We start from the raw sequence: 19,741 nt of genomic DNA on the forward strand, positions 1-19,741 counted from the left end.
TGGTGAAAAGAAATCTGTGTAGAGAGAAAGTGCTGAAAGTAGTAGAAGGATAGATTTAAACATAAAGGTCAAGGTGAGGTAGAGTTGGAGGTTTAGAAGACTTCATTATAGAGAGGAGTTTAACGTGCCGGCAGGAGAAGTCGGAGTGGATTTAAATGCAGATGCCGAGAATAGATGCAGTAGCGGAAAACATTTAAAAGTAGGAATCGTGCACTTATAGAAATTGCAGTTTAGTATACAACGGGCACAGAGCCGCAGGCAGGTATACCTGTGACTGTGCGCTTTGTGATGAATGACCCCTGAATGCAGATGCAGCTCAGAATTATAGGACTGTGCAGCAGGGTAGCTCAGGGCCCCTCGGCTCTGACAGGGTCCATGCATCTCAAGGGGCTTGGATCATGAGCACAAGGTTACTTCTAGCAAAGGCTGCGGGGCCCCTCGGGAAGATCAGCAGCTAATCAAACCCCTGCTTGAACAGAAACTATGCCGCCTCTTCACTTCTCCGCTCCTCTGTCCTCACTTCTTCTCTCCTCTTCTCATCTTTTCTTTCCTTTAAATGTTCCCTTCCCTACTGCCTCCTTCTTCATCCCTCTTTCTTCTTCTCTCCTTCTTTTAACCTCTTTGTCATTTAAAATCTTTTGCTGTTTTCTTTTATCTTCATTTTATTCATTTTGCGTTCTTTGCTTTATCATTTGCCCTTTCTTTTCATTTTTTTTAATGTCCTGTTTTCATCTCGTCTGTTAATCTCGGGCTTTTATTATCTTATTTCGTCTTTCTTTTGTCTGCTCTTCATTGTAATTTCCTTGGGTAGCCTCTTCCACTTTTCTCTGTTTTGCAGCCAGGCCTCACTTCCTATTTTTTATGCCCTCTCTCCCGTTTTAATGCATTCTTGCGTTTTCTTCATTTCGATTTTTTCCTTTTTCCCCCTTTACCCAGCAGTGGTTCTCGTCTCTACTTTTACTCTTTTCTTGTTGGCTTCCATTTGTCATTTCTCTTCTCATGTCATTTATTCAAATCTATTCAGTATATTTTCCAATTTCTCTATTTATATTGCTTCTTCTGTTCTTGTCTGCTTATATTTTGCCTCCAGTTTTGTCCTCCTTTGTTTTGTCCTCACTTTTCACTTTTTTCTCCATTTTGGCTCGTTCTGTCCTCTGCTTTGTATCTTGTCTTTTTCTTTTCGTCGCTCTTGTGCCCTGTCTGACATCCTCACTTCACTGTAGTGTTCTCCTCTAATTTACTAGCCCTTAACTGATCCTATCAGCTGTCTAGGATTTTCTATTGGTCTTATCTGTTTTTTTTCTTTTTTGTGTGTGTTTATATGCATTCTGTGTGCACTCCTGTGTGTTGCTGTGGCGGAGAAAAGAAAAGATGCTGCAGAATCAGACCTCTTCCTGCTCTGCATTACCTTTTCTTCTTGCAGCTCTGGTCTTTTTTTCCTGTTTCTTCTATTCTTCCCAGCCTGTTCTCCTCCTCTCCATCAGGGCAGGAGCAGCTCAGGAGCAGAGATCCAATTTAGATCTTCCTCCTCAGCTTTCTGTGCCTTAACCTGCTCAGACAGTGAGTGTGCGCTATCCTATCTCCTCCCAGCTCAGATTGAGCGACTCGGAGCAGGTTCTTCCCCTTGTTTCCATGCTGTTTTATCAGGATGCTACAGTTGTGTATTAAGGCCCACAATCAGAGTATACGGGAGGCCTGGCGCCGCACAGCAAGCTCAAGATCATTAAAGTTGTTTATAGTCGCGATGGGAAGTCCAAACTTGCTCCGCCGATGAGATATATTCACTCAGCTCCTGCCAAATGGAGCCTGCGGTCCCAGCATAGCAGGCAGATGATTACCTTTGTGACGCCTTCTGCTCTGCTTTTATTCATAGATACTGTGGGAAGAGAGGAAATCAGGACATGTGAGGCAAAAAAGTGTTCGCTATTCGGAGGGAAAAGTTTTGTTTTATCTAACATGTTTATGATATGTTATTCTAAGCTGCAGGTCAGGTGTATTCTGCTAATGTTGGTGTCTTTACCTATTAAAACCCTACTAGAAGTAGTGTTTTCTGATCAGAGGAGAGTCTGTCACATTTCAGGCCTGATTATAGGACAAAATGACTGGTTGTGCATCAGAAGTTATGGAGCTAATGGTCATCAACCCATGTCTTTGTTGAGATATACTGAGTTATCAATACTCGCCCTTAAAGGTACAGGTAAGGTCGTCAAATGCTGTCTTAATGAGGCAAAATCAATCAGTGCAGATCAGTGCTCAGTTATTTTTATTTGCTAGGGTTTGTTTGTTGTTTTTTGTTTATGAAAGACAAGATATTCATTGTGTACCTCAGGTCCTTTCTGTATTTCATTGTGACAAAAAATGACCTTTCCTCCCAGATTCAATTACAATTACACATTTTTGATATCTGAGGTTATATTTCCTGAGGTGTTTTATGTTGTTTTGGCGGTAATCAGTGTTTCTGTTCTGGCACTTATATAAAAACCAACAAACAGAAATGGGCTGAAAGATGAGGGAGCACTAGAAGAAAAAGTATGTGCCTTTTGTTTGTTTGGGCACCACATCAGATACCTCAGTTAGTTTGGGCTTGTGTGTGTATTAAAGATGACAGCCATTGTTGTCTTCCGCTGTCTTTAGTCTTCAAATAAAATTAGCATGCAGTTGGCATTACTGCACATACACTTCATTGACAACTGGGGTTGCGCTCTCTCTAATGTGATTTCACATCAGAGTCCTGTTTTAGTTTGAGTTAAGGTTTACTCAAATGTAAAGTACTGTGCAGAAGTCTCGACCCACCCCTCATTTCTTTATATTTTGCTGCCAAGGAGGCAGACGTTCATGTAATATGTTTTTGCAGGTGGTCTGGAGTTGTAATTCAGAAGGTATATCAAAGTGTTTGGATATTGGGTGCTTTTTCATTCTTCTTCAGTTCAGTCCTTGCACCTTGCACATTTTCAGAGTTTGTTGTTTAGGCCACTTTACACCGACAATGCGGATCGAGCAAAAAAAGAAAAAAGAAAAAGGCATCTAATTCATGGTGTATTTTCAAAAAATCTAAACTGGATCTTTAAATACAAACATAACACTGCCTGATAAGCATGAAAATGTTGCACCAACAAGGTGATTCTCAAAGCGCTGTTAGCCAAAAGTGTTGGTATGGCTTCTTTAGATGACAAAAACAAGAAATCCAGCAAAGACGTGACACAGGACCTGAGAGCTGATTCATCTACTGTTTGATGAAGTTAAATAGCGAGAAAAGGCTGAGGTATTCCAGATTAGACAAGAACTGTACTGAAAATTAGTGGCAACAGATCCTATAGTTACATTTTTTGGTTCAAATTCAAATTTAAACCAAATTTAAACTTGGTTCATGTATGTATGGAGGAGGTCAGCAGTGAGGTACATCAGTGAGTGTCTACAGCCATCTGTAAAACACAGTGGAGGCTGTATCATGGTTTGGGGCTGCATTTCAGCCAGGGATGCTGGGAATCTTTTTGAGTTACGAATGCTGAAAAAAACCCACCAGAATTGGCTCCACCAAGCAATATTTATTTTTCTGCATGACAATGATCTGACTGTAAGTGCAGTAAAAGCATTTTATGGAAACACAGAATTTAACATTATCAGTCACGGATTGTACTTGAACATTTTTGAAGCACAGTGGGATCAACTTGACAGAGAACCGAACAAAAGGCAGCCGGTTCAAAGAAGAGCTTTGAATCTCCATCAAGAATCTTTTGTATTTACTCATTTTCATTGTGCTCTAATATTAAAACCAGTTTGGGGATCTGAAACATGTAAATGTAACATTGGGAACGGGGCAGGTACTTTTAATTAGTATACTTACATGCTTTTTCCATTTATAATTGCATATTTCAATAAATTGCTGCACACATTGCCTATTTGCCCAGCAAAACATAAAGAAATATGTGTGGTTGGAGGCTTTTGCACAGTACCACACTTATATAAACTTCTCTGGAGGATTTAGTTCAAATCCATCACCATATGTTGCCATTACAGGGTGCCAAATGATTTTTGGTGGAAAGAAACCAACTCACTAAAAACTCAAAGTTGGCTCAGTGGTGCGGCTGTACCTGGTGAGTCACCACAACAGGGAGACTGGTTTGCTCGTGTTGCTGCTAGGGGAAAACTATCCCCTGGCTGCTGCTAAAGTAGAAACGAATGCAGTGGATGAAAGCGCAGCAGCATGCGGTCACTTTGTATGCCCACATCAATGTGCACGTATGTGTGTTTTTGTGTGTGTGTGGGCAATTCTTCCTACTGGGCTAATTACTGGAGGTAATTTAACAAAACCTTTTGCCGCTCTGCCTGGCCACTCTAGATAACTCTCCAGAGTGGCGGCTGGTGAGGGAGGTTGAGCAAGGGGGAGCCGGCGGAGCTGGGGGAGAGCGCTTCAACACCATATAACAAAGGCATCTTCTGGGGAATGTTATTAACATGCAGCTTCTGAAGAAGACCACAGAAAAAGACACCTCCTTTGGGGAACATCTTAGGCTAAGACAAAGCACGCTCAAAGAGTTTGAAAGGATGGATAATTGAATTTTTCAAGGTGTTGTTTTTTGATCCATCCCTTAATTTCTGCATAGGACAAAATAAAATGTATGTTGTGGAAGATAAATTAGGTGTGTTTTTGTTTTGGGGCTTTTGGTTTTTTCTGTTTTGTTTTTCTCAAAAATAGAAAGTGAAGCATCTGCCTAGTAGCGTCAAGTTGAAATTGAGGTTGTACACTGGATGCAGTACTGATGAACACCGCAATTGACAATGAAACAAGGCCTGTTGAAATCAAAATGATCCCATTGTCACATCTCACATCAGTCTGATAGCGAGTCTCTTCCAATACCACACTTATTCGCAGTGCCTACTCCCTCTTCGGTCTGAATATGAGATACCGGTGTTATAAAATGAGAAACGACACGAAAACAAGTCACAACCTAAGAGCAGCTTGCAGCTGCTGCGGTGGAAATTGGACTTGGCAGACGAGTCTTACGACGGCTCTAAGCTGTGAAATTAAAAGCTGCCAGTCTTTTTCTTCTTCTTTTTTTTTTTGTTTATTTATTTTTACACAGAATACAGATGTGTTCAAGTCATCACGGCGCCACTTATTTTTCAGTTGTAAAAATACTGGATGAGAAATCCATTCTGCCCGAGGCGAAAACAGGCCCGTGGACTGGAGCAAACCCAGCCTGGTTGAAGTGCTTCTGGCAAGGCCAAAATAATTGTTTCATCTCTTCTTGTACCAAGGGATCGAGGAGCAAAATTAGCCAAGTGTGGTATTGCTCTACCTTATGCTGTATTGGTTGTCAGTTGTCGGTATTTTTATTCCCATTTTTTTAGCAATCCGTGTCAGCGGAATATAATGATGTTCTGGCACCGTGATTTTGAAAATGGGAAGAAATGATCCTTATAGTGAGTGCTTTGTTGTCTTATCTCGTTATTGAGTCATCACTCATTTATCACACAAAGCTGTAAGGGATATTAAGGTTGTTTTTTTTCTTCTTCTCTTTTTGTTGCCTTGAGGGAAAATATTGGCTTTTACTTTAATCAAATGAAAAATAGGATGCTTTTATCTGGTTCTCTCCCACCTCTCTTGTGAGTCTTTAATTTTGCTTTTCTAAAGTGCCTTTGGAGCGCTATAGACACCTCTCTGACTGCGTCCCACAGCACCCTTCACAAAAAGTAAATTGTCTACTGCATTTAAATCTTGTTTTTTTTTGGGTTTTCTTAGTATTATTATTATCATTATCATTATTATTATTATTATTATCATCATTTGGCTGTTTTGTTTTAAAATTGTTAAAGTTTTTCTTGGAACCAAATACAGTGTTTAAGGTGCTCCAGAGAATTGATAGTAATCCAAATCAGACCTGATTTTTATTTATTTATTTCAATAATCTCAACACTAGCTGACAAGGTCATCATACACATGCATTAAACATGATATCTGTGCTGCGAGTTCGACTGTATTTGCCACTGAAATCCACTCTTAGAGAAGGACTCATACTTTTTTCTCTCAGCCTCTTTTTTCGTGAACTCACTGAAAGGAAAGAGAGAAAGAGCTGTGCCTATAAATAGTGTAATATGTGTAAGGGGAATTCCTTGATGATAAACTGATTGGTTCATACGTGTCATTTCAGACACAAGTGTCAGAAACTTGACAGCTTGCAGAGTTTAGCAGCCTCGTGTCTCACATGGGATGAAGAGTAGCACACTTAGTTTCCCCAGTAACCACAGATGTTGGGAGGCAAGACTGTTTACCCGTTTCAGAAATCATTTTTTCACGTTTAGTGAGCCATTTAGTGCTCGTTTGTAAGAAAAATCTTTTAGTCTTATTAAATGCAAACATATAAAAGGGCTGTGTTATGTGATCGCTATGGTAGCCCTGAGATGTCAAACACACACAGAAAACACCAGTAAAAACAAAAATTATGCAAAAACACAACAGAAATAGAATAAAACACAAAGAAAATGTAAAAGATACACAACACAAGATGAATAAAACACAGGAAGTTGGATAAAACACAAAGTACATAAAACAAAAACACTACAGTATTTTTGGGGAGACAATAACGTTACTGAACAGCTGTGAAAGTGACATAAACCAAAACATGCGAAGTATTGCGAGACGTGTTTAAAAAACAGAGAGATTAAGCGCAGGTACTATGTTTCTATTCATATAATACTACATGTATCTACTACAGTAGATACATGTTTGCTATTAGCCGTTTACTGTTACCTTGTCACTTCTACAGCTGTTACGTCACATTATCGTCTCCCAAAAACACTTTGCTTGTGTTTTGTGAGATTTTGTAGCATTTTTTTCTATTTGTTGGTGTAGTGCGTTTGACCTTTCAGGGCCGCCGTAGATGTCAGTGTAAACACTTTGATTTACTGCAAACAAATTAGAACGTAGTTAGAATGTTTCATTTGTGGTCTTTTTGATTGCTTTGTTGAAAACATTTTTTCTTAAAACATGACAGTTTTGGTTGACACTGACTTTCTTCTTAGGAACAGTTTTGTTTGTTTGTGTTTATTATATTTCAAATAATTACACGTCATTCAGTGTTTACATGTTCTTTTAAAACTTAGAGTTGATGTTGAAATGTGACAGTGAGCACCACCAAGGCAAGCGATTTAAAAGACAAACAAATAGCAAAAACAAGGGAGTGAAAGAGTGTTTTTCTTCTTTTTAATAGAAAACATTAGAAGGAGTTCTGTCTTCACCGTGATAAGCTGTTGTGAAGTTTTCCTTTGTCTGGGTCAAAGGTCATGAAGGAGACACTGTGGCACTCTATATGGATTGTAAAGCATTGTGGGATAAACTCCGTGATTTTAGCCTTTTAAAGTTATCTTTACAAGAGGGGGGTGGGGGTGAAGAAGGAGGCTGAAGGAGAAGAGAATGCAAAACAAAGCAGTGACCCATCCTATTATCTTTGGGCCTCTTTGTCTACATTAGTCAGATTAATTTCTCAAAGCCGTGCCACTGTTACAGTAATTTATTTATTGCATGTCAGAGTTGAGAAGCAGGCCACAGCTTTAGTGTCTAGGAATTTATTTGCTGCTGTTGGTTCGACTGCAGTAGCCCCCCCCCCCCCCCCCCCCCCCGCCGTCAGTTCTCAGGAAGGGCTTTAATGCTGTGTGTGTGTAAATGGGAGAGGAGAAAGTGCTGCAAGCTCTCATATACACACATTTTGTGTTCTTAAAAGAAATCAGAGATACATGAGAGATACAATGACACACACTGATGTTATGCACACACAGCGCAAAATGTAAAGCCAGTTTTTCTGTTTAGCCGGTTGTTATATGAACATAGGCTGAATCCATCTAGGAATACTAACTTATTTCTTAGATTAAATGGTGTAATTTTTAGAGGTGCATTTTGTTGGACAAAAATGATACAAATGACTGTTGAATGTAAGAGAAAGCTTGCAAGCAGGCCGCCATGTTGGTTTTTGCCCAAAATCTAGGAGCAGGGTTTGCGTTTGCATGGTTGCACGAGGCCGTAGAAGAGAGAGAGGCCCTGTCGATTATCTGTTACGACACCGCCCTAGTGGCCTGTCCATCAAGCGTCCAGTGCTGCGAAGCATTGCGATCTCTTGCGTGCAAGAACCCCCTCTTGGGACATCTCCCATAAGAGGGTACAGCTGTGTGAAAATGTTATGGGAGTGCCAGAGTGTCCTACCCAGTCAAATTGCAGTCATTGCTTTTAGAGAAAAACTGATATGATGGTTTATCCATGCATGAGGCCGACGTGTAAAATCACCAGCACATTTATTGAGTGTCTGGAAGGCATGATGGTATCCACTAAGGCGTACTGTATACAGTGCACATAACAGGGCATAAAATGCCCTTCTCTGTCAGGTTGTATCTGAGCACGGCCAATTGCACAGGCACACCTCCGAAAGCACACGTGCCATAAACAGACAGACACGCATGTGTGCGGGCATAAACAAATACAGACTCCCTTCTGTTACAGCATCAGCTGAACTGAATCCCTACTCAGACACACACACACACATACATACAGACACCCAGAGGCATCCAGGTCTTTGTGCCACTTCCCTAGCTACCTGTGAGACAGCCTGTGTATCCTGCTGGTATGAAAGGTAAGCCTCAGAGAGACGGAGCAGAGAATAAATGTGTAAAATGGGTCAGAGCCTGAATATCATTACTGCCCCGCTCCCCATGTGTATACTTACTGTGCCTGTGTGTGTGTATATCTGTATGTGTGAGAGAGACAAGCTGTGATGAATTTGTGAGTGAAAAGGCAAAAAGAGTGTGTGCCTAGTGCTGTATGTGCGTGTGTGTGTCACTTTAGCTGCATTCCCACTCGGGGAGTTAAACTCAACTCTCCAGAGTATAAAGACTGCCATGGGAAGGATCTCAACTTGTCTGTTTTGGAAGGTTTTGTGTTTGAGCACATTGAGAGGCAGTGTCAGTAGTGTGTGAAGCCATGCCATGGCCCAATTTTTCTTGTCCGGCTCAGGAATTCAAAACACAAAGCCAGAGAGACACAGGAAGTTATCTGTATGCAGGCAAGATGGTGGCATTCTCCATATCCATATCCTCTGTCGAGGTAAAACTATAAATATTGTACGAGGCTAGCATCAGCAGCAGATCCGGACAGTGTTTACAGGGCGGAGGGGGGGAGGAGACTCATCCCCCACATATGGATGAGTCGCTGATAAAAAGGAGAGATTGGTATTAGAGAGTCAGGCGTGTCAGACGGCCTGCAGCGACCGGAGCGCGCCGCCGACTCAAATCTCCATTCAGGCGTCTTCGCTTGATAGCCACTCATTGCCAACGCTGCACACATGCGGCATTGTCATGAAATTGTGCTCAGTTGGGGATTTTGAAGGTTGGAGGGGTGGGCAATTTGTGCCTGCAGATCAGTAGTTGCATCTCAGCACGGGATAGAAAGGTGGGGTTTTTGTGTTTCTGTGCATGTTGCTGACACAAACAAGAACAGCAACAGTAAAGCCTCTGTTATCCACGGCTTTGAAAATGGTGTGTGTTCACCAGGATTTGACAGCCTTGTGATGTATAATACTTTTTTCTTCTTTTCCCATTTTCTTTCCACAGTCCGTCCCAAAACCCATTGCCCTCGAGCCTTGCTTTGGCAACAAAGCCGCCGTGCTCTCCATCTTTGTACGGTTACCCAGGGGCACCGGCGGAATCCCTCCTCCTGGACAGTCTGGTAAGACGCAGCCTTTAAAATCCTTCACTTGTTTTTCTTTCCTGACTTGTTTGTTTGATTGAGCCTCACTTTTTTACATCATCTTTCCTTGATCTGACTTCCTCCCCCCTCTGTTATGTACTGTAGCTTTGGTTTTAGTTGGTCCATGACAATTTTGAGCCTTTCAGTCTTTTTTCAACTTGGTTCACTTCCTCTTTCTTTTGTTATCCAACACCAACTTTATGATCCAGCCTCGAAAAAAAGTACTATCAGCATTTAGAAACAGAGCACAGTGAGAAGATGACATGTAAAAATTAAGAATTTAGAGATTTCTTGGTGTTCCTTTTTCAAAATATAAGGAGGAGAGAATATTTAAATCAAGCACGCAAACTGATTTGTGATGTGGTATTTGTGCTGATATTTAACGCTGGAAAAAAGCATGTATTGCGCCCTGTATTAGCTCACTTGCGGCAACAAAACTTCCAGCCACTCTTTAGTTTTTAGCAGTTGGAGAAAGGAGAGAACGGAGTGATCACGATGTGGATTTTGGACCCCATCCTGAAAATAATCGGGCCTCGGATGGACGTCAGTCTGGGCAATACCTTTATGTTAACAAACTTAAAAAAAAATAAATTAAACCTTAAATTTAATTACACTCACATTGAACACTTGTGATTTCAGGACCATGGAGAGCACACAAGGTTTCACAGTGATCTCCTGAGCTATACTTGACCACATGACTGATTTTAGTGGTGGACCTACTCAACTTCAGCTGCATGCACTTTGGACCAGTCGCCAGCCTCTCACAGGGCATTCGCACTCTCATTCACACTTATGGGCAATTTAGAATCCCCAATTAACCCGACCTCACTAACTGCCTGTTTTTGGACATCAGCTGACTGTGCCTGTGTTTGGAAAACGGTACAACTGTTGTAAATTACTCGCAGAACTAACCACACCTCTGAATGCTACTTGGGGATTGTGTGATTTTTAGTCACGGCAAAAATCATGCACATCCATCTCGACAGTGGTCTAACATGTTTACAGCAATTACTTCATGTAGCACCATCGTGTTGATGTGGATGTATTCATTTTTAAAAACGGTACAGTTTTCCTCAGTTACTGCTCTTTACTCCCTCCTTTTTTTTCCTCTTCCTGTGGCGAAATGGAGACTGCTTGTTGCTTTCCTACCTTCATCTACTTGGTGTGTTAGGAAGCATACTGCAGCTATATGCATGCAGGCTCATTCTGTGCTTGATTCCTCTCTATACTCTTCTCATCCTCGTTGCTTTAAAGTGCAATCTAGTGTTTTTCCTGTTTCCCTCTGCTCCTTTCTTTCCCTTCCTCCTCCTTTTTTGCCCAACTTCTGACAGCACTGAGAATTGAGTCCATTACTTTATTTCATCCTCTGCTCTGTCACTTGCTGTCTTTACATTCCCACCCATGCTTCATCTGTTTTCCTTATCTTTCTTTTCAAGATCCTCTGATAAGACCAAGTGCTGCTTCCCTTACCTTTCCTTAGTTTTTGTTTCCTGTTCTCTTTCTTTTACTGTCTCAATAATTCAACTTGCCTTTCTTTCAGTGTTTTTTTCCTCCTCTGTGTTGTATAGCTCTTTGCCTCCCACAGTTGCAGTCCCCAGACCATCAGCATGCCTAAGGCCCTTATTAATTACCACATTGTCCTTTTGTCATAACAAAACTGCCGCGGCTCTCGATGGAGCTTTCCCTCGGGCAGCTTTTGTTGAGACCATGTTAGCCGTGTTCCTCCCATCTCCTTGTGCCCTGGGGGGGGTCTACCGTTCTAATGCTTTTAACTTGTTCCCCATCCGGCCGTGTTGCTATCAGATCTTTTAAACTGCTTTCAGTTTTCAGCATCCCAGCCTCACAGCACTCTTTAGCTCATTTCATAGCAACCAAAAGGATATCACCACTACAGATGATCACTGATTTCTATCTTCGGCTCATTTAGGTGATTTGAGCCGTCCTGCACCCTTTTTTATTTCTTTTTCAATCAATAAGAAACTAGTAGTAGCGGTATGATTTCTCAGCGTGCGATCCCTAGCGCAGCCGCTTTCTTTTTTTGCCTTCAGCTATGTTTACTTGATTGCAGTAAATGCATCTAATATTGGTGATAAATGGAGTTTACTGGTATTTCATGGCTCAGAGAATATTATTAAATGTTGATGAAGTGTGGTGTAAGTTAATGATTGCCAGCTCTGCACGTTTGTGTACGTGGTTGTGAGCTGGAACTTGTGTGTTTTACTTTCCACACATCAGCAGCTTTCCCCACATTACGTTGCTGCATTAAGAGTTAGCCTCATATTGCAAGTGTAGCCTAATTAATGCTGGGTTTTTGAGACCGTTACCAGTGCAACATTTCAGTGTCTTAATGTTTTTTCTTAATTATAAACGATCTACTAGCTGTTTTAACATGGCTTAGCATTTAACTTTTCTCCATCTAATGGAACTTATATGTATCGATTCCCTTGTTTATGGGTCAGTTTCTACTTTAAACTTGATCATTTATCCCCATTCCCAGCTCCACATTTGTATTCTTGGAGGTTAAAAGTGCTTACATCACAGTTTATCCTCTCTCTTAAATGTCACAGTGTGTTTTTTAGTTTTTTTGAAGTTGTTTTCTGATTGGCTGCCTCTTGCAGAAAAAAAAAGCTCTATGCTTGAGGTGATCATATTAGGGGCATCCCTTGTCTTTTGTGCAGCAGTGTGATTATTTGCACATGTTTGAAACTTTGGACATGTTTCATATGTTATACACAGTTCACAGGTTGATATGAATGAAAATAAGGAAAAGCTTAATAAAAGTAATTCATGTTTGTAGTTTTATATCTTTATGTTTTTTAAGCTTTAACTAAATGAGTCCTCTTGTGTGTGTGCAGGTTTGGCCGTGGCCAGCGCGCTGGTCGATGTATCTCAGCAGATGTGTGTGGGGTACAAGGAGAAGTCTGGGGGACTGAGGAACCGTAAACAGCAGCCCACAGCGCAGCCATCCACCTGCATCTGACTGCATCCCCTGTCCTCTTCTACCATCCCAACACCAAAAGCTCTCCCATCAGCCTCCCCCACCCTCCCCTCGCCTCAGCCCCATCCTTCAGAGACTCCCACCAGCTCTGTTCTGGCAGGGAGAGGTGCATGCTGGGACGCAGGACTTGAACGTTTTGGTAAAGGGGGCCGAGACATCTGGCAGACTGCAGCTTCAGAGGTCTCCCCCTTCCTGTCCTCCTACAGGAACTTTGATGCTTGGAGTCCCCTCGAACTGATCGACAGAAACTAGACACAGAGAGGGGGGAGGGAGGGAGGAAGGAAGGGACAGAGCGGGTGCTGACCCCTCCCCTCCCCCTCAATGAAACATTTTACATTTGTCGACACCACCTCGTTAGTCGAGGCGGCCACGGCTTGCTGCTAGAAGAGATCCTTGTCTCGTAGTTTTTGACAAAAACAAAAAACAATACAAAAAAATCCAGAGACTTTGCGACCGTCTATGTTCGCATTTTATTTAAGTTATTGTTGTTCTTTGTTTTGTATTGTGTTATTTCAGAGGCAGGAACAAAACTGGACACGCTCGGTTGGACATGCACACACAAAAACGCATAACACACACTTCAGCAAGCCCTTGTACCCATTTGTAGCCCATTGTCACCTGCTGTCATGTTCACAGCTCAGCACTGAGGGCTGTTGTCACTGGAGTCCTGCACAGTTTGGCCTCCGAGCAAGCTAACAGCATGTTCAGTCTTCCTTTAATGAGGATCCACTGTAGGAGGTTGCCTGTGTAGCCAGAGCCCATTTAAAGAGTGTGTGACATTTCAATCGGCCTATGTGTCTTCTCCCACTGCCCACTCTTGCGGCCTGTCTGGAGCTTCGTCTCTCCGTCTCTGGCCATTTGGCTGCCGAGCTGTCCGCCGTGCAAGGCAAGACCGCTGCAATGCCTCACCCGTGCTGGCCGGCTGGCTGCTGGATCGCCAGTGCAATTGAAGCTTTTCCAGCTAATTACTCTTCCAGTTGTAATGAAAGCCAATGGCAGTATTCAAGGCTCTCACACACACAAACACACACACACACACACAGAGCCAGTAGTAGTGGTGGGGTGGAGGGAGACCTCTGGCATTTAAAAATTGTCCTCGAAACCCATGTGACACCGGCTTCCTATAGATCTTGTGACTCTGATTGACTGAAATGATTTGGCTGATGTTAGTGACCGCTGCCAGGGCAACTGTTTAGCTCTGCAACTGTTGCCTGAGAAATCCATACCTTCTAATTACTGCTCTCATTTCCCGAAATGCAATACATCCCTCCTACCCCCGGGATACCAGCATCTCCGCCGCTCTTATCGTGCCATTCGATTGCGATTGTTCCACATCTGTGACCTATCTACAACCTCCCAATTAGCCCATACAGCAGCGACGTCTGTGCCCTTATCGATGCAGCTACAGTGGAGCTGCTAAAGCCCAGCGTTAAAATGGTAAAGTGCGGTGTTTTTTATTTTTGTTAGCAGCCAGAATGCATGAGTCAGTGACTGTTTCTTTAAGAGCATCGTTTTTTAAAACTGGACTTTTGAATCGGCCTCCATGTCACAGAAGACCCTGGTTATTTATTCTGAAAGAAAAAAATTGTCTCTTGAAATTATGTTGTCGTCTGGTCCCTCAGCTGCTTTTCCCTGCACTTGTCTACAGTCTACATCTAAAATATCGGGCCTGCTTTTAAAGCTGCATTACTTCAAGTGGGAAAATGAGGGAAAATGCAGAATAAAAAACCCCAAGGCAAACACAAAAAAACTGAGATTGGTAGATTAAAAAAGAGCTGTCACAACTTGGGTTTGTGCCATTTTTTGCTTTAGTTTCTCTTTCTTTCTTTGTTCAATTTTGCATATAGCTATACATAGCTATGTATCTTATTGTTCACATTTACAAGATATAGGTTGTGCGCTGCAGCACTTTTAGGCCTTTGACACATTTGTTGGTGTATCAACCTACAGGAAATATGCTGCATCTCCTGCCGTCTCGGAAGGTTGTAAACTTCCCGCTCTCTGGGAAGTGCAGCAATAGAACAATTTAATAGTTTGCATTTTACCCTAAAGAGCTCGTTGTGTTTAGTTCCCGGCTCTCACATGTGCTCAGCATACTAGAACGTCACACCGCCTGGTTAAAGGGCACACTTTTAGCACTGCGTAAAGGTCAGAACAGAAAGCATGAACAAAGCTGACATTCTGTAATTATAGAGTGCCGCGTGCGCTCGCGACTCCGCTTGGCGAGCGTTACGGCGCGGAGAAGCCGGCTCCGTTCGTGCTCATGCTTTGAGGAATCAAAGCGCTTCACCTGCCGTCTTTATCAGTTTTCTTCTTTCCTCTGCTAGAATAAAGGGTTTGTTTTTTACCCAACATGGGTAGTTTGATGTTTCGTTGGGTTGTTTTTACAGAATAAAATCATAATAATTATTATTATTTATATTAAACTGAGGCTCTGGATGTTGTAGGGCGTTTTGGTAATTATCAACTATTATTACATGAATGTGATGATCACAAAGAGTCCTTCTGAGTTCCACAGAGTATTTTTATTTAGTACTTTTTCTGTCTCTTTGAAAACACCTACCACGCTGTCTCAGAATGAAGTTCTTTGACCTCCAACCATTTGGAGGTGCAGTTCAGTTCAAGAAATTCTAATAAAATGTGCTATGTTGGCCATTGGAAGAAGAAAATTACGCTTTATGTGAGATTTGGCTTAGAAGTGAGACTTTACAATAACCTGTGAGGCAAAAGTGTGGCAGAGACACGAGAGACACAACAGAAATGCGGCTCGCAAACTCCCATTAACCGCCATCAAAGGTGCCGACGTGCTCCCGACACTAAAATGCCTGAACGGCACATGAACTACATCTCTGTCTTTCCTCTGCAGCGTCAGCAGCTCTGAGATCTGCCAGCACCTTTGCGTTTTTGATTTCTCTGCAGGTTAACTTTTTCACTCCGCAGCAGGCCTGTTTCTGTTTAACATACAACACTAGCTGTTCACGATGCTCAATCGCTTTACTGTACTCTCCAGTGACAGAACCTACAACGGCAGTCGTCTTCATCGTTGCAAATATGATTTTGTTGCATTGAATCTCTCCATACGAGTGTGGTGTACAACTGCTTCGACTGTACTGCAGTAATAATTTCATAAAGATTGTTTGTTTTGTTTTGTTTTCTATCAATGAATGTAAAATCTGTGCAGCCAAGGTAAATCTGTAAACTGTAACTCACCCAGGACGGTTTGTCGCCACTTTCTTTCTTTGGCCATGGGTGACAGGGCAGTGCAGTGGTTAATGCAGACGGCAGAGGAACTGCGGGATGATGGGTTCAGACCATTAAAGAGCCAGTTGTCACTTTGAAGTTTTTTTTTTTCTTCCTTTCTTTAGAAAGACACTGAGCTTGTAAAGAAGATGTGAGCTCTGCATGCCCAGTCAGCCCACTGTGATCTTCTTCTGCTTGATGGTTCAAACGACACGGATCCTGTGTCGGATGCTGATCTCTTTGAGATAATGTTGAATGTTTGTGTTTTTGTTTTTAACCTCTGTGCTATGATTGGCTTAAAAACTCAAAAGAGACTAAAGTTTTTTGACATGTATGAAACCTGTTTATCTGTAAACAAGTTTGTTGTCAGCAGCCTCACACCAGACTCCTACACAAGTCCCAAGCATTCAAAGCGATTAGGTAAATTTAGAAGTAATATTGCAGTTTCAACATTTATCCAGGGCAGTTCATCCCTGGTCCACCCACACGGCTGTTTTCATTAATTTTTATTTTGCCGATCAGGCATCTTCTCAGGACTGTGTTGGCGTGTACAGACTCCGAGTTGTGCGTTTGCCCCTGTTAGGAAACGACGGACATACAGCTTAATGGTAGGGCTGGACAGTATGACCTGATATCTAAAGCATGTCATTACTTTTATCACTTTAATAATAAATGTAACGACATGTTTCATGTATCATTAGAGCACGATGCCTCATTCTTGGTCTTGGCTAACTGCAGTTTGCCGGGTTCATAATTCTGGGCTTGTGGCCCAGACTGTATGCTGTAATTGGATAAATTTGGCCTGTGCGCGCATTCAAAGCATATTTAGCTCTACAAAACTTGAAGAGAAGTCCATTCAGCCAACTAATGCTTTAAAAGCCCTACTTAGTGTGCTTCAGCCATGCCGAGCAGCAAACGCATTTGCGCTCAGCAGAGTGAAGCTACGCCCAGCTGCAGCTACTGTTGTCCAGTTAGGCCGCCCCATGATAACCTCATCTCCCCCCAATGATGACTGATGGACAAAAAGGTCTTGCTGTTTTCATCTCAGCTACATTGTATCTTATAAATGACAACTATTAACTATTTTTTGAGATTAGCCACTTTCTGTGGTCTTCTGTCTGCATTTAGCTGCCTTTCGTTAGTGTTAAAAGCACTACCTTGGATGTTTAGTCAGTATCTTGCAAACATACTGAAGCATTTTACTTTTTCTTTTGCAAACCAAAATTTTAAAGGTGCAATATGTAGAACACCTTACTTTAGGGTAGCAGTGGGAAGGTTTTGCATTAGCATTAGCAGCTAATCTAGATCCTAAGCGGCCTTGTTTTTGTTTCTTAGCCGGTCTTTCTTTAAAACTCACAATGGGGCACAAACGATGCTCATGTCTGCCGTCTGCTGCTAAAAGTTCCCGGTCCTCAGTGTCTGTATAAAAGAAAAGTGTTTTTGTTTTTTCTCTGATACTGTGCCGAGTGCAGACTGGATGCTTTAGTGCAAAGTGCAATTGTGTAAGAGTACGGGTCAGTGTTGGCAGGTTAGCATGCCAAATTCGGTAGATATGTGTGCTGTATAGACGTCTTTGGAAAAGTTAAATCTATACATATTGCACCTTTAAATGTCTTAACCTGCACAGCATGTTTTTGCTTTGATGCATTGCTGCTTTTTTTGTTTTCCTTTGTTTTTCCCCAGTGGATTAGCATCAAATCACTGGGACAGATGTGTTTGTGTACAGTTAAAAAAAAAAAATAATGCTGATGCGTAGGGTACCTTTAAACACGGCTCCTGATGGAAATCGATTGCCTCCTGCAGTCGATGCTTTACAGAAAGGTTTCCACCTGCAGACCAGTGGGGGTGGAGCTACTTTGTTGTCTGTGCAATCAGGATAAGCTAGCAGTCATTTCAGCGCAAAACTGGAAACTGTACTCAAAAAATGTTATATATCTGTAGCGGGAAAATTTCAAGTGTAAATACAAAACGTAATCGTTCAAATTTCTGCTAAAATAATTTTTGCCAGCAACACGAAAAACATCCCAGATTAAAACCAGTCAAACATAACCGTTCTTTCAAATTACTAAGAAACATACCTGCACATTCATTTTCTTCCCCTCTTATTTACTTTTGAAGTCACATTTTAATCAAAACCTTTACTTGGAATATAATAATTTGAATCTATCTGTAAGGCATTTATTGTAAAGCAGCTATGGGGGAAAAAGGGCATGCATTTGCTAATTTAGTCTTGCCATCCTTAAATAGTAAATGATTATACCTCTACGGAGCTGGAAGATGGCCTCAGTGTGCCCTATTTTGTTTGGTGGATTAGTGTTAAATATTGCTTGGAGGAGGGTTGTAAAGCTGCAGGAAAGCTGCTTTTTGTTTTCATCGGTCAAACATGGAATCACTGGCTTTTTTTCCTCGCTATGATGTGTTGAGGAATCTTTGCCAGCATTGCAGGAACGGTGGTGGATGCATGAGAATATATATGAAATGCCTTCTTTCTCTTTTTTAAAATCAGAAATCTAGCTCCAGTATGGGTCCCGTGTTTTTTGTAAGACCAAATTGATGCGACAAATCAAAACCTAAGAGCACAATACACTCCGTTTTAACGTCGACGTGGGCAGGCCGAAGCTAAATCTGTTGACTTTCTCCCCTTGGTCTAAACGCATTAAAGCCCAGCCCTGTTGGTAAACATGAACTTTAGCGTGTGCACTCTGCTGATGTCGCATTACGAGATTCCTGGGTCCTAAAGTTCAGATTCTCCAGCCGATTACCTCCCGCTACCTTTCGGTGTTACCAGGGTGTGAAGTGCTCCTGAGCAGCTCAAAATATCTTAGAGGGAGTGTGGAAGTTTGCAAAGGGAAACATTTAAAGTGTGTACACTGTCACTGCCCTGTTTACCTGTCCATTTATTTTTGTTTTTGGTTCGAAGAGATGGGCAGCTTCCTCTATTTTGCTCCACTTTCCAGGCCTCAAACTTTACTAGGGTAACACTGAAACTTTACAGTGGCCTTATTTCACTTTATTAATCTCTGTATTCGCTGGTAGAAATGTACAGCAGATACATGTTCATAAAGTGTGTTTAGTAACTGGAAACGTTCCTAATATTCACAAGTAGACACTAGCAGCATTAACCTGTACTTAAAATGCTGTAACACCTAGGTTTAAGCATCCGAATAAGGTCATTGTAAATTCAGTCATTACCCCCTCTATCGTTTTTCCTCCTCCTTCCTTTTTGTATAGAGGCATTATATATCTTGAGGAAGTAGGTTGTTAATATGTATAATTTAGCAGTTGCTGTTCTTTTGTAAATAATGAGAAAGTATTGTGAATGATATTTGTTGAATGGTTTAAAAAAATCATTTATGGCGAACCTCTCTCGGCTTTTAAAAATGTGACTACAGTGCATATTTTGTATGTAAGACAGCAGAGTAGGATGAACAAGCATTACTAGAAGCTGATGACAACTACATGTAAAACTTGAGGATAATAGCTTACTGACCTTGTAATTATTGATGTACATAAAAGAATGACAATTTTTTTTGTCTATTATTAAATGTGGAAATCCAGCCATTGCTGTTTGTCTCGATAACTACGAATAATTAATTTTGGAATTCTCCTGCAACGCTTGTTTGAATGTGCTCGTTTGGTGCCAGAGGGATGGTGCTTCAGACTGTGCACAAATTCGGCTAAGATGTCTTTCAAGTAAGTACACTCAACTTGAAATGATTGTCTTTGATGCTGTAATTCCAAAACAAGCCCTTTTTGCATCCCCTAGAGGA

The 19,741-nt window shown here is 41.7% G+C and overlaps 1 protein-coding gene across 1 annotated transcript in view; it reads left to right on the forward strand.

Annotated features, from left to right (window-relative positions):
* The window catches only part of atrn (attractin), a 130,910-nt gene extending 111,382 nt beyond the window's left edge, over positions 1–19,528 (forward strand). Inside the window, exons 28-29 of the mRNA XM_005453367.4 lie at positions 9,598–9,712; positions 12,589–19,528. Coding sequence (XP_005453424.1) covers positions 9,598–9,712; positions 12,589–12,713 — 240 coding nt within the window. The 3' untranslated portion in view covers positions 12,714–19,528. The remainder of the gene's footprint in view (positions 1–9,597; positions 9,713–12,588) is intronic.
* Positions 19,529–19,741: the final 213 nt, after the last annotated feature.

This window comes from Oreochromis niloticus, linkage group LG19 (genome assembly GCF_001858045.2).
Source record: "Oreochromis niloticus isolate F11D_XX linkage group LG19, O_niloticus_UMD_NMBU, whole genome shotgun sequence".
NCBI classification, from domain to species: domain Eukaryota; kingdom Metazoa; phylum Chordata; class Actinopteri; order Cichliformes; family Cichlidae; genus Oreochromis; species Oreochromis niloticus.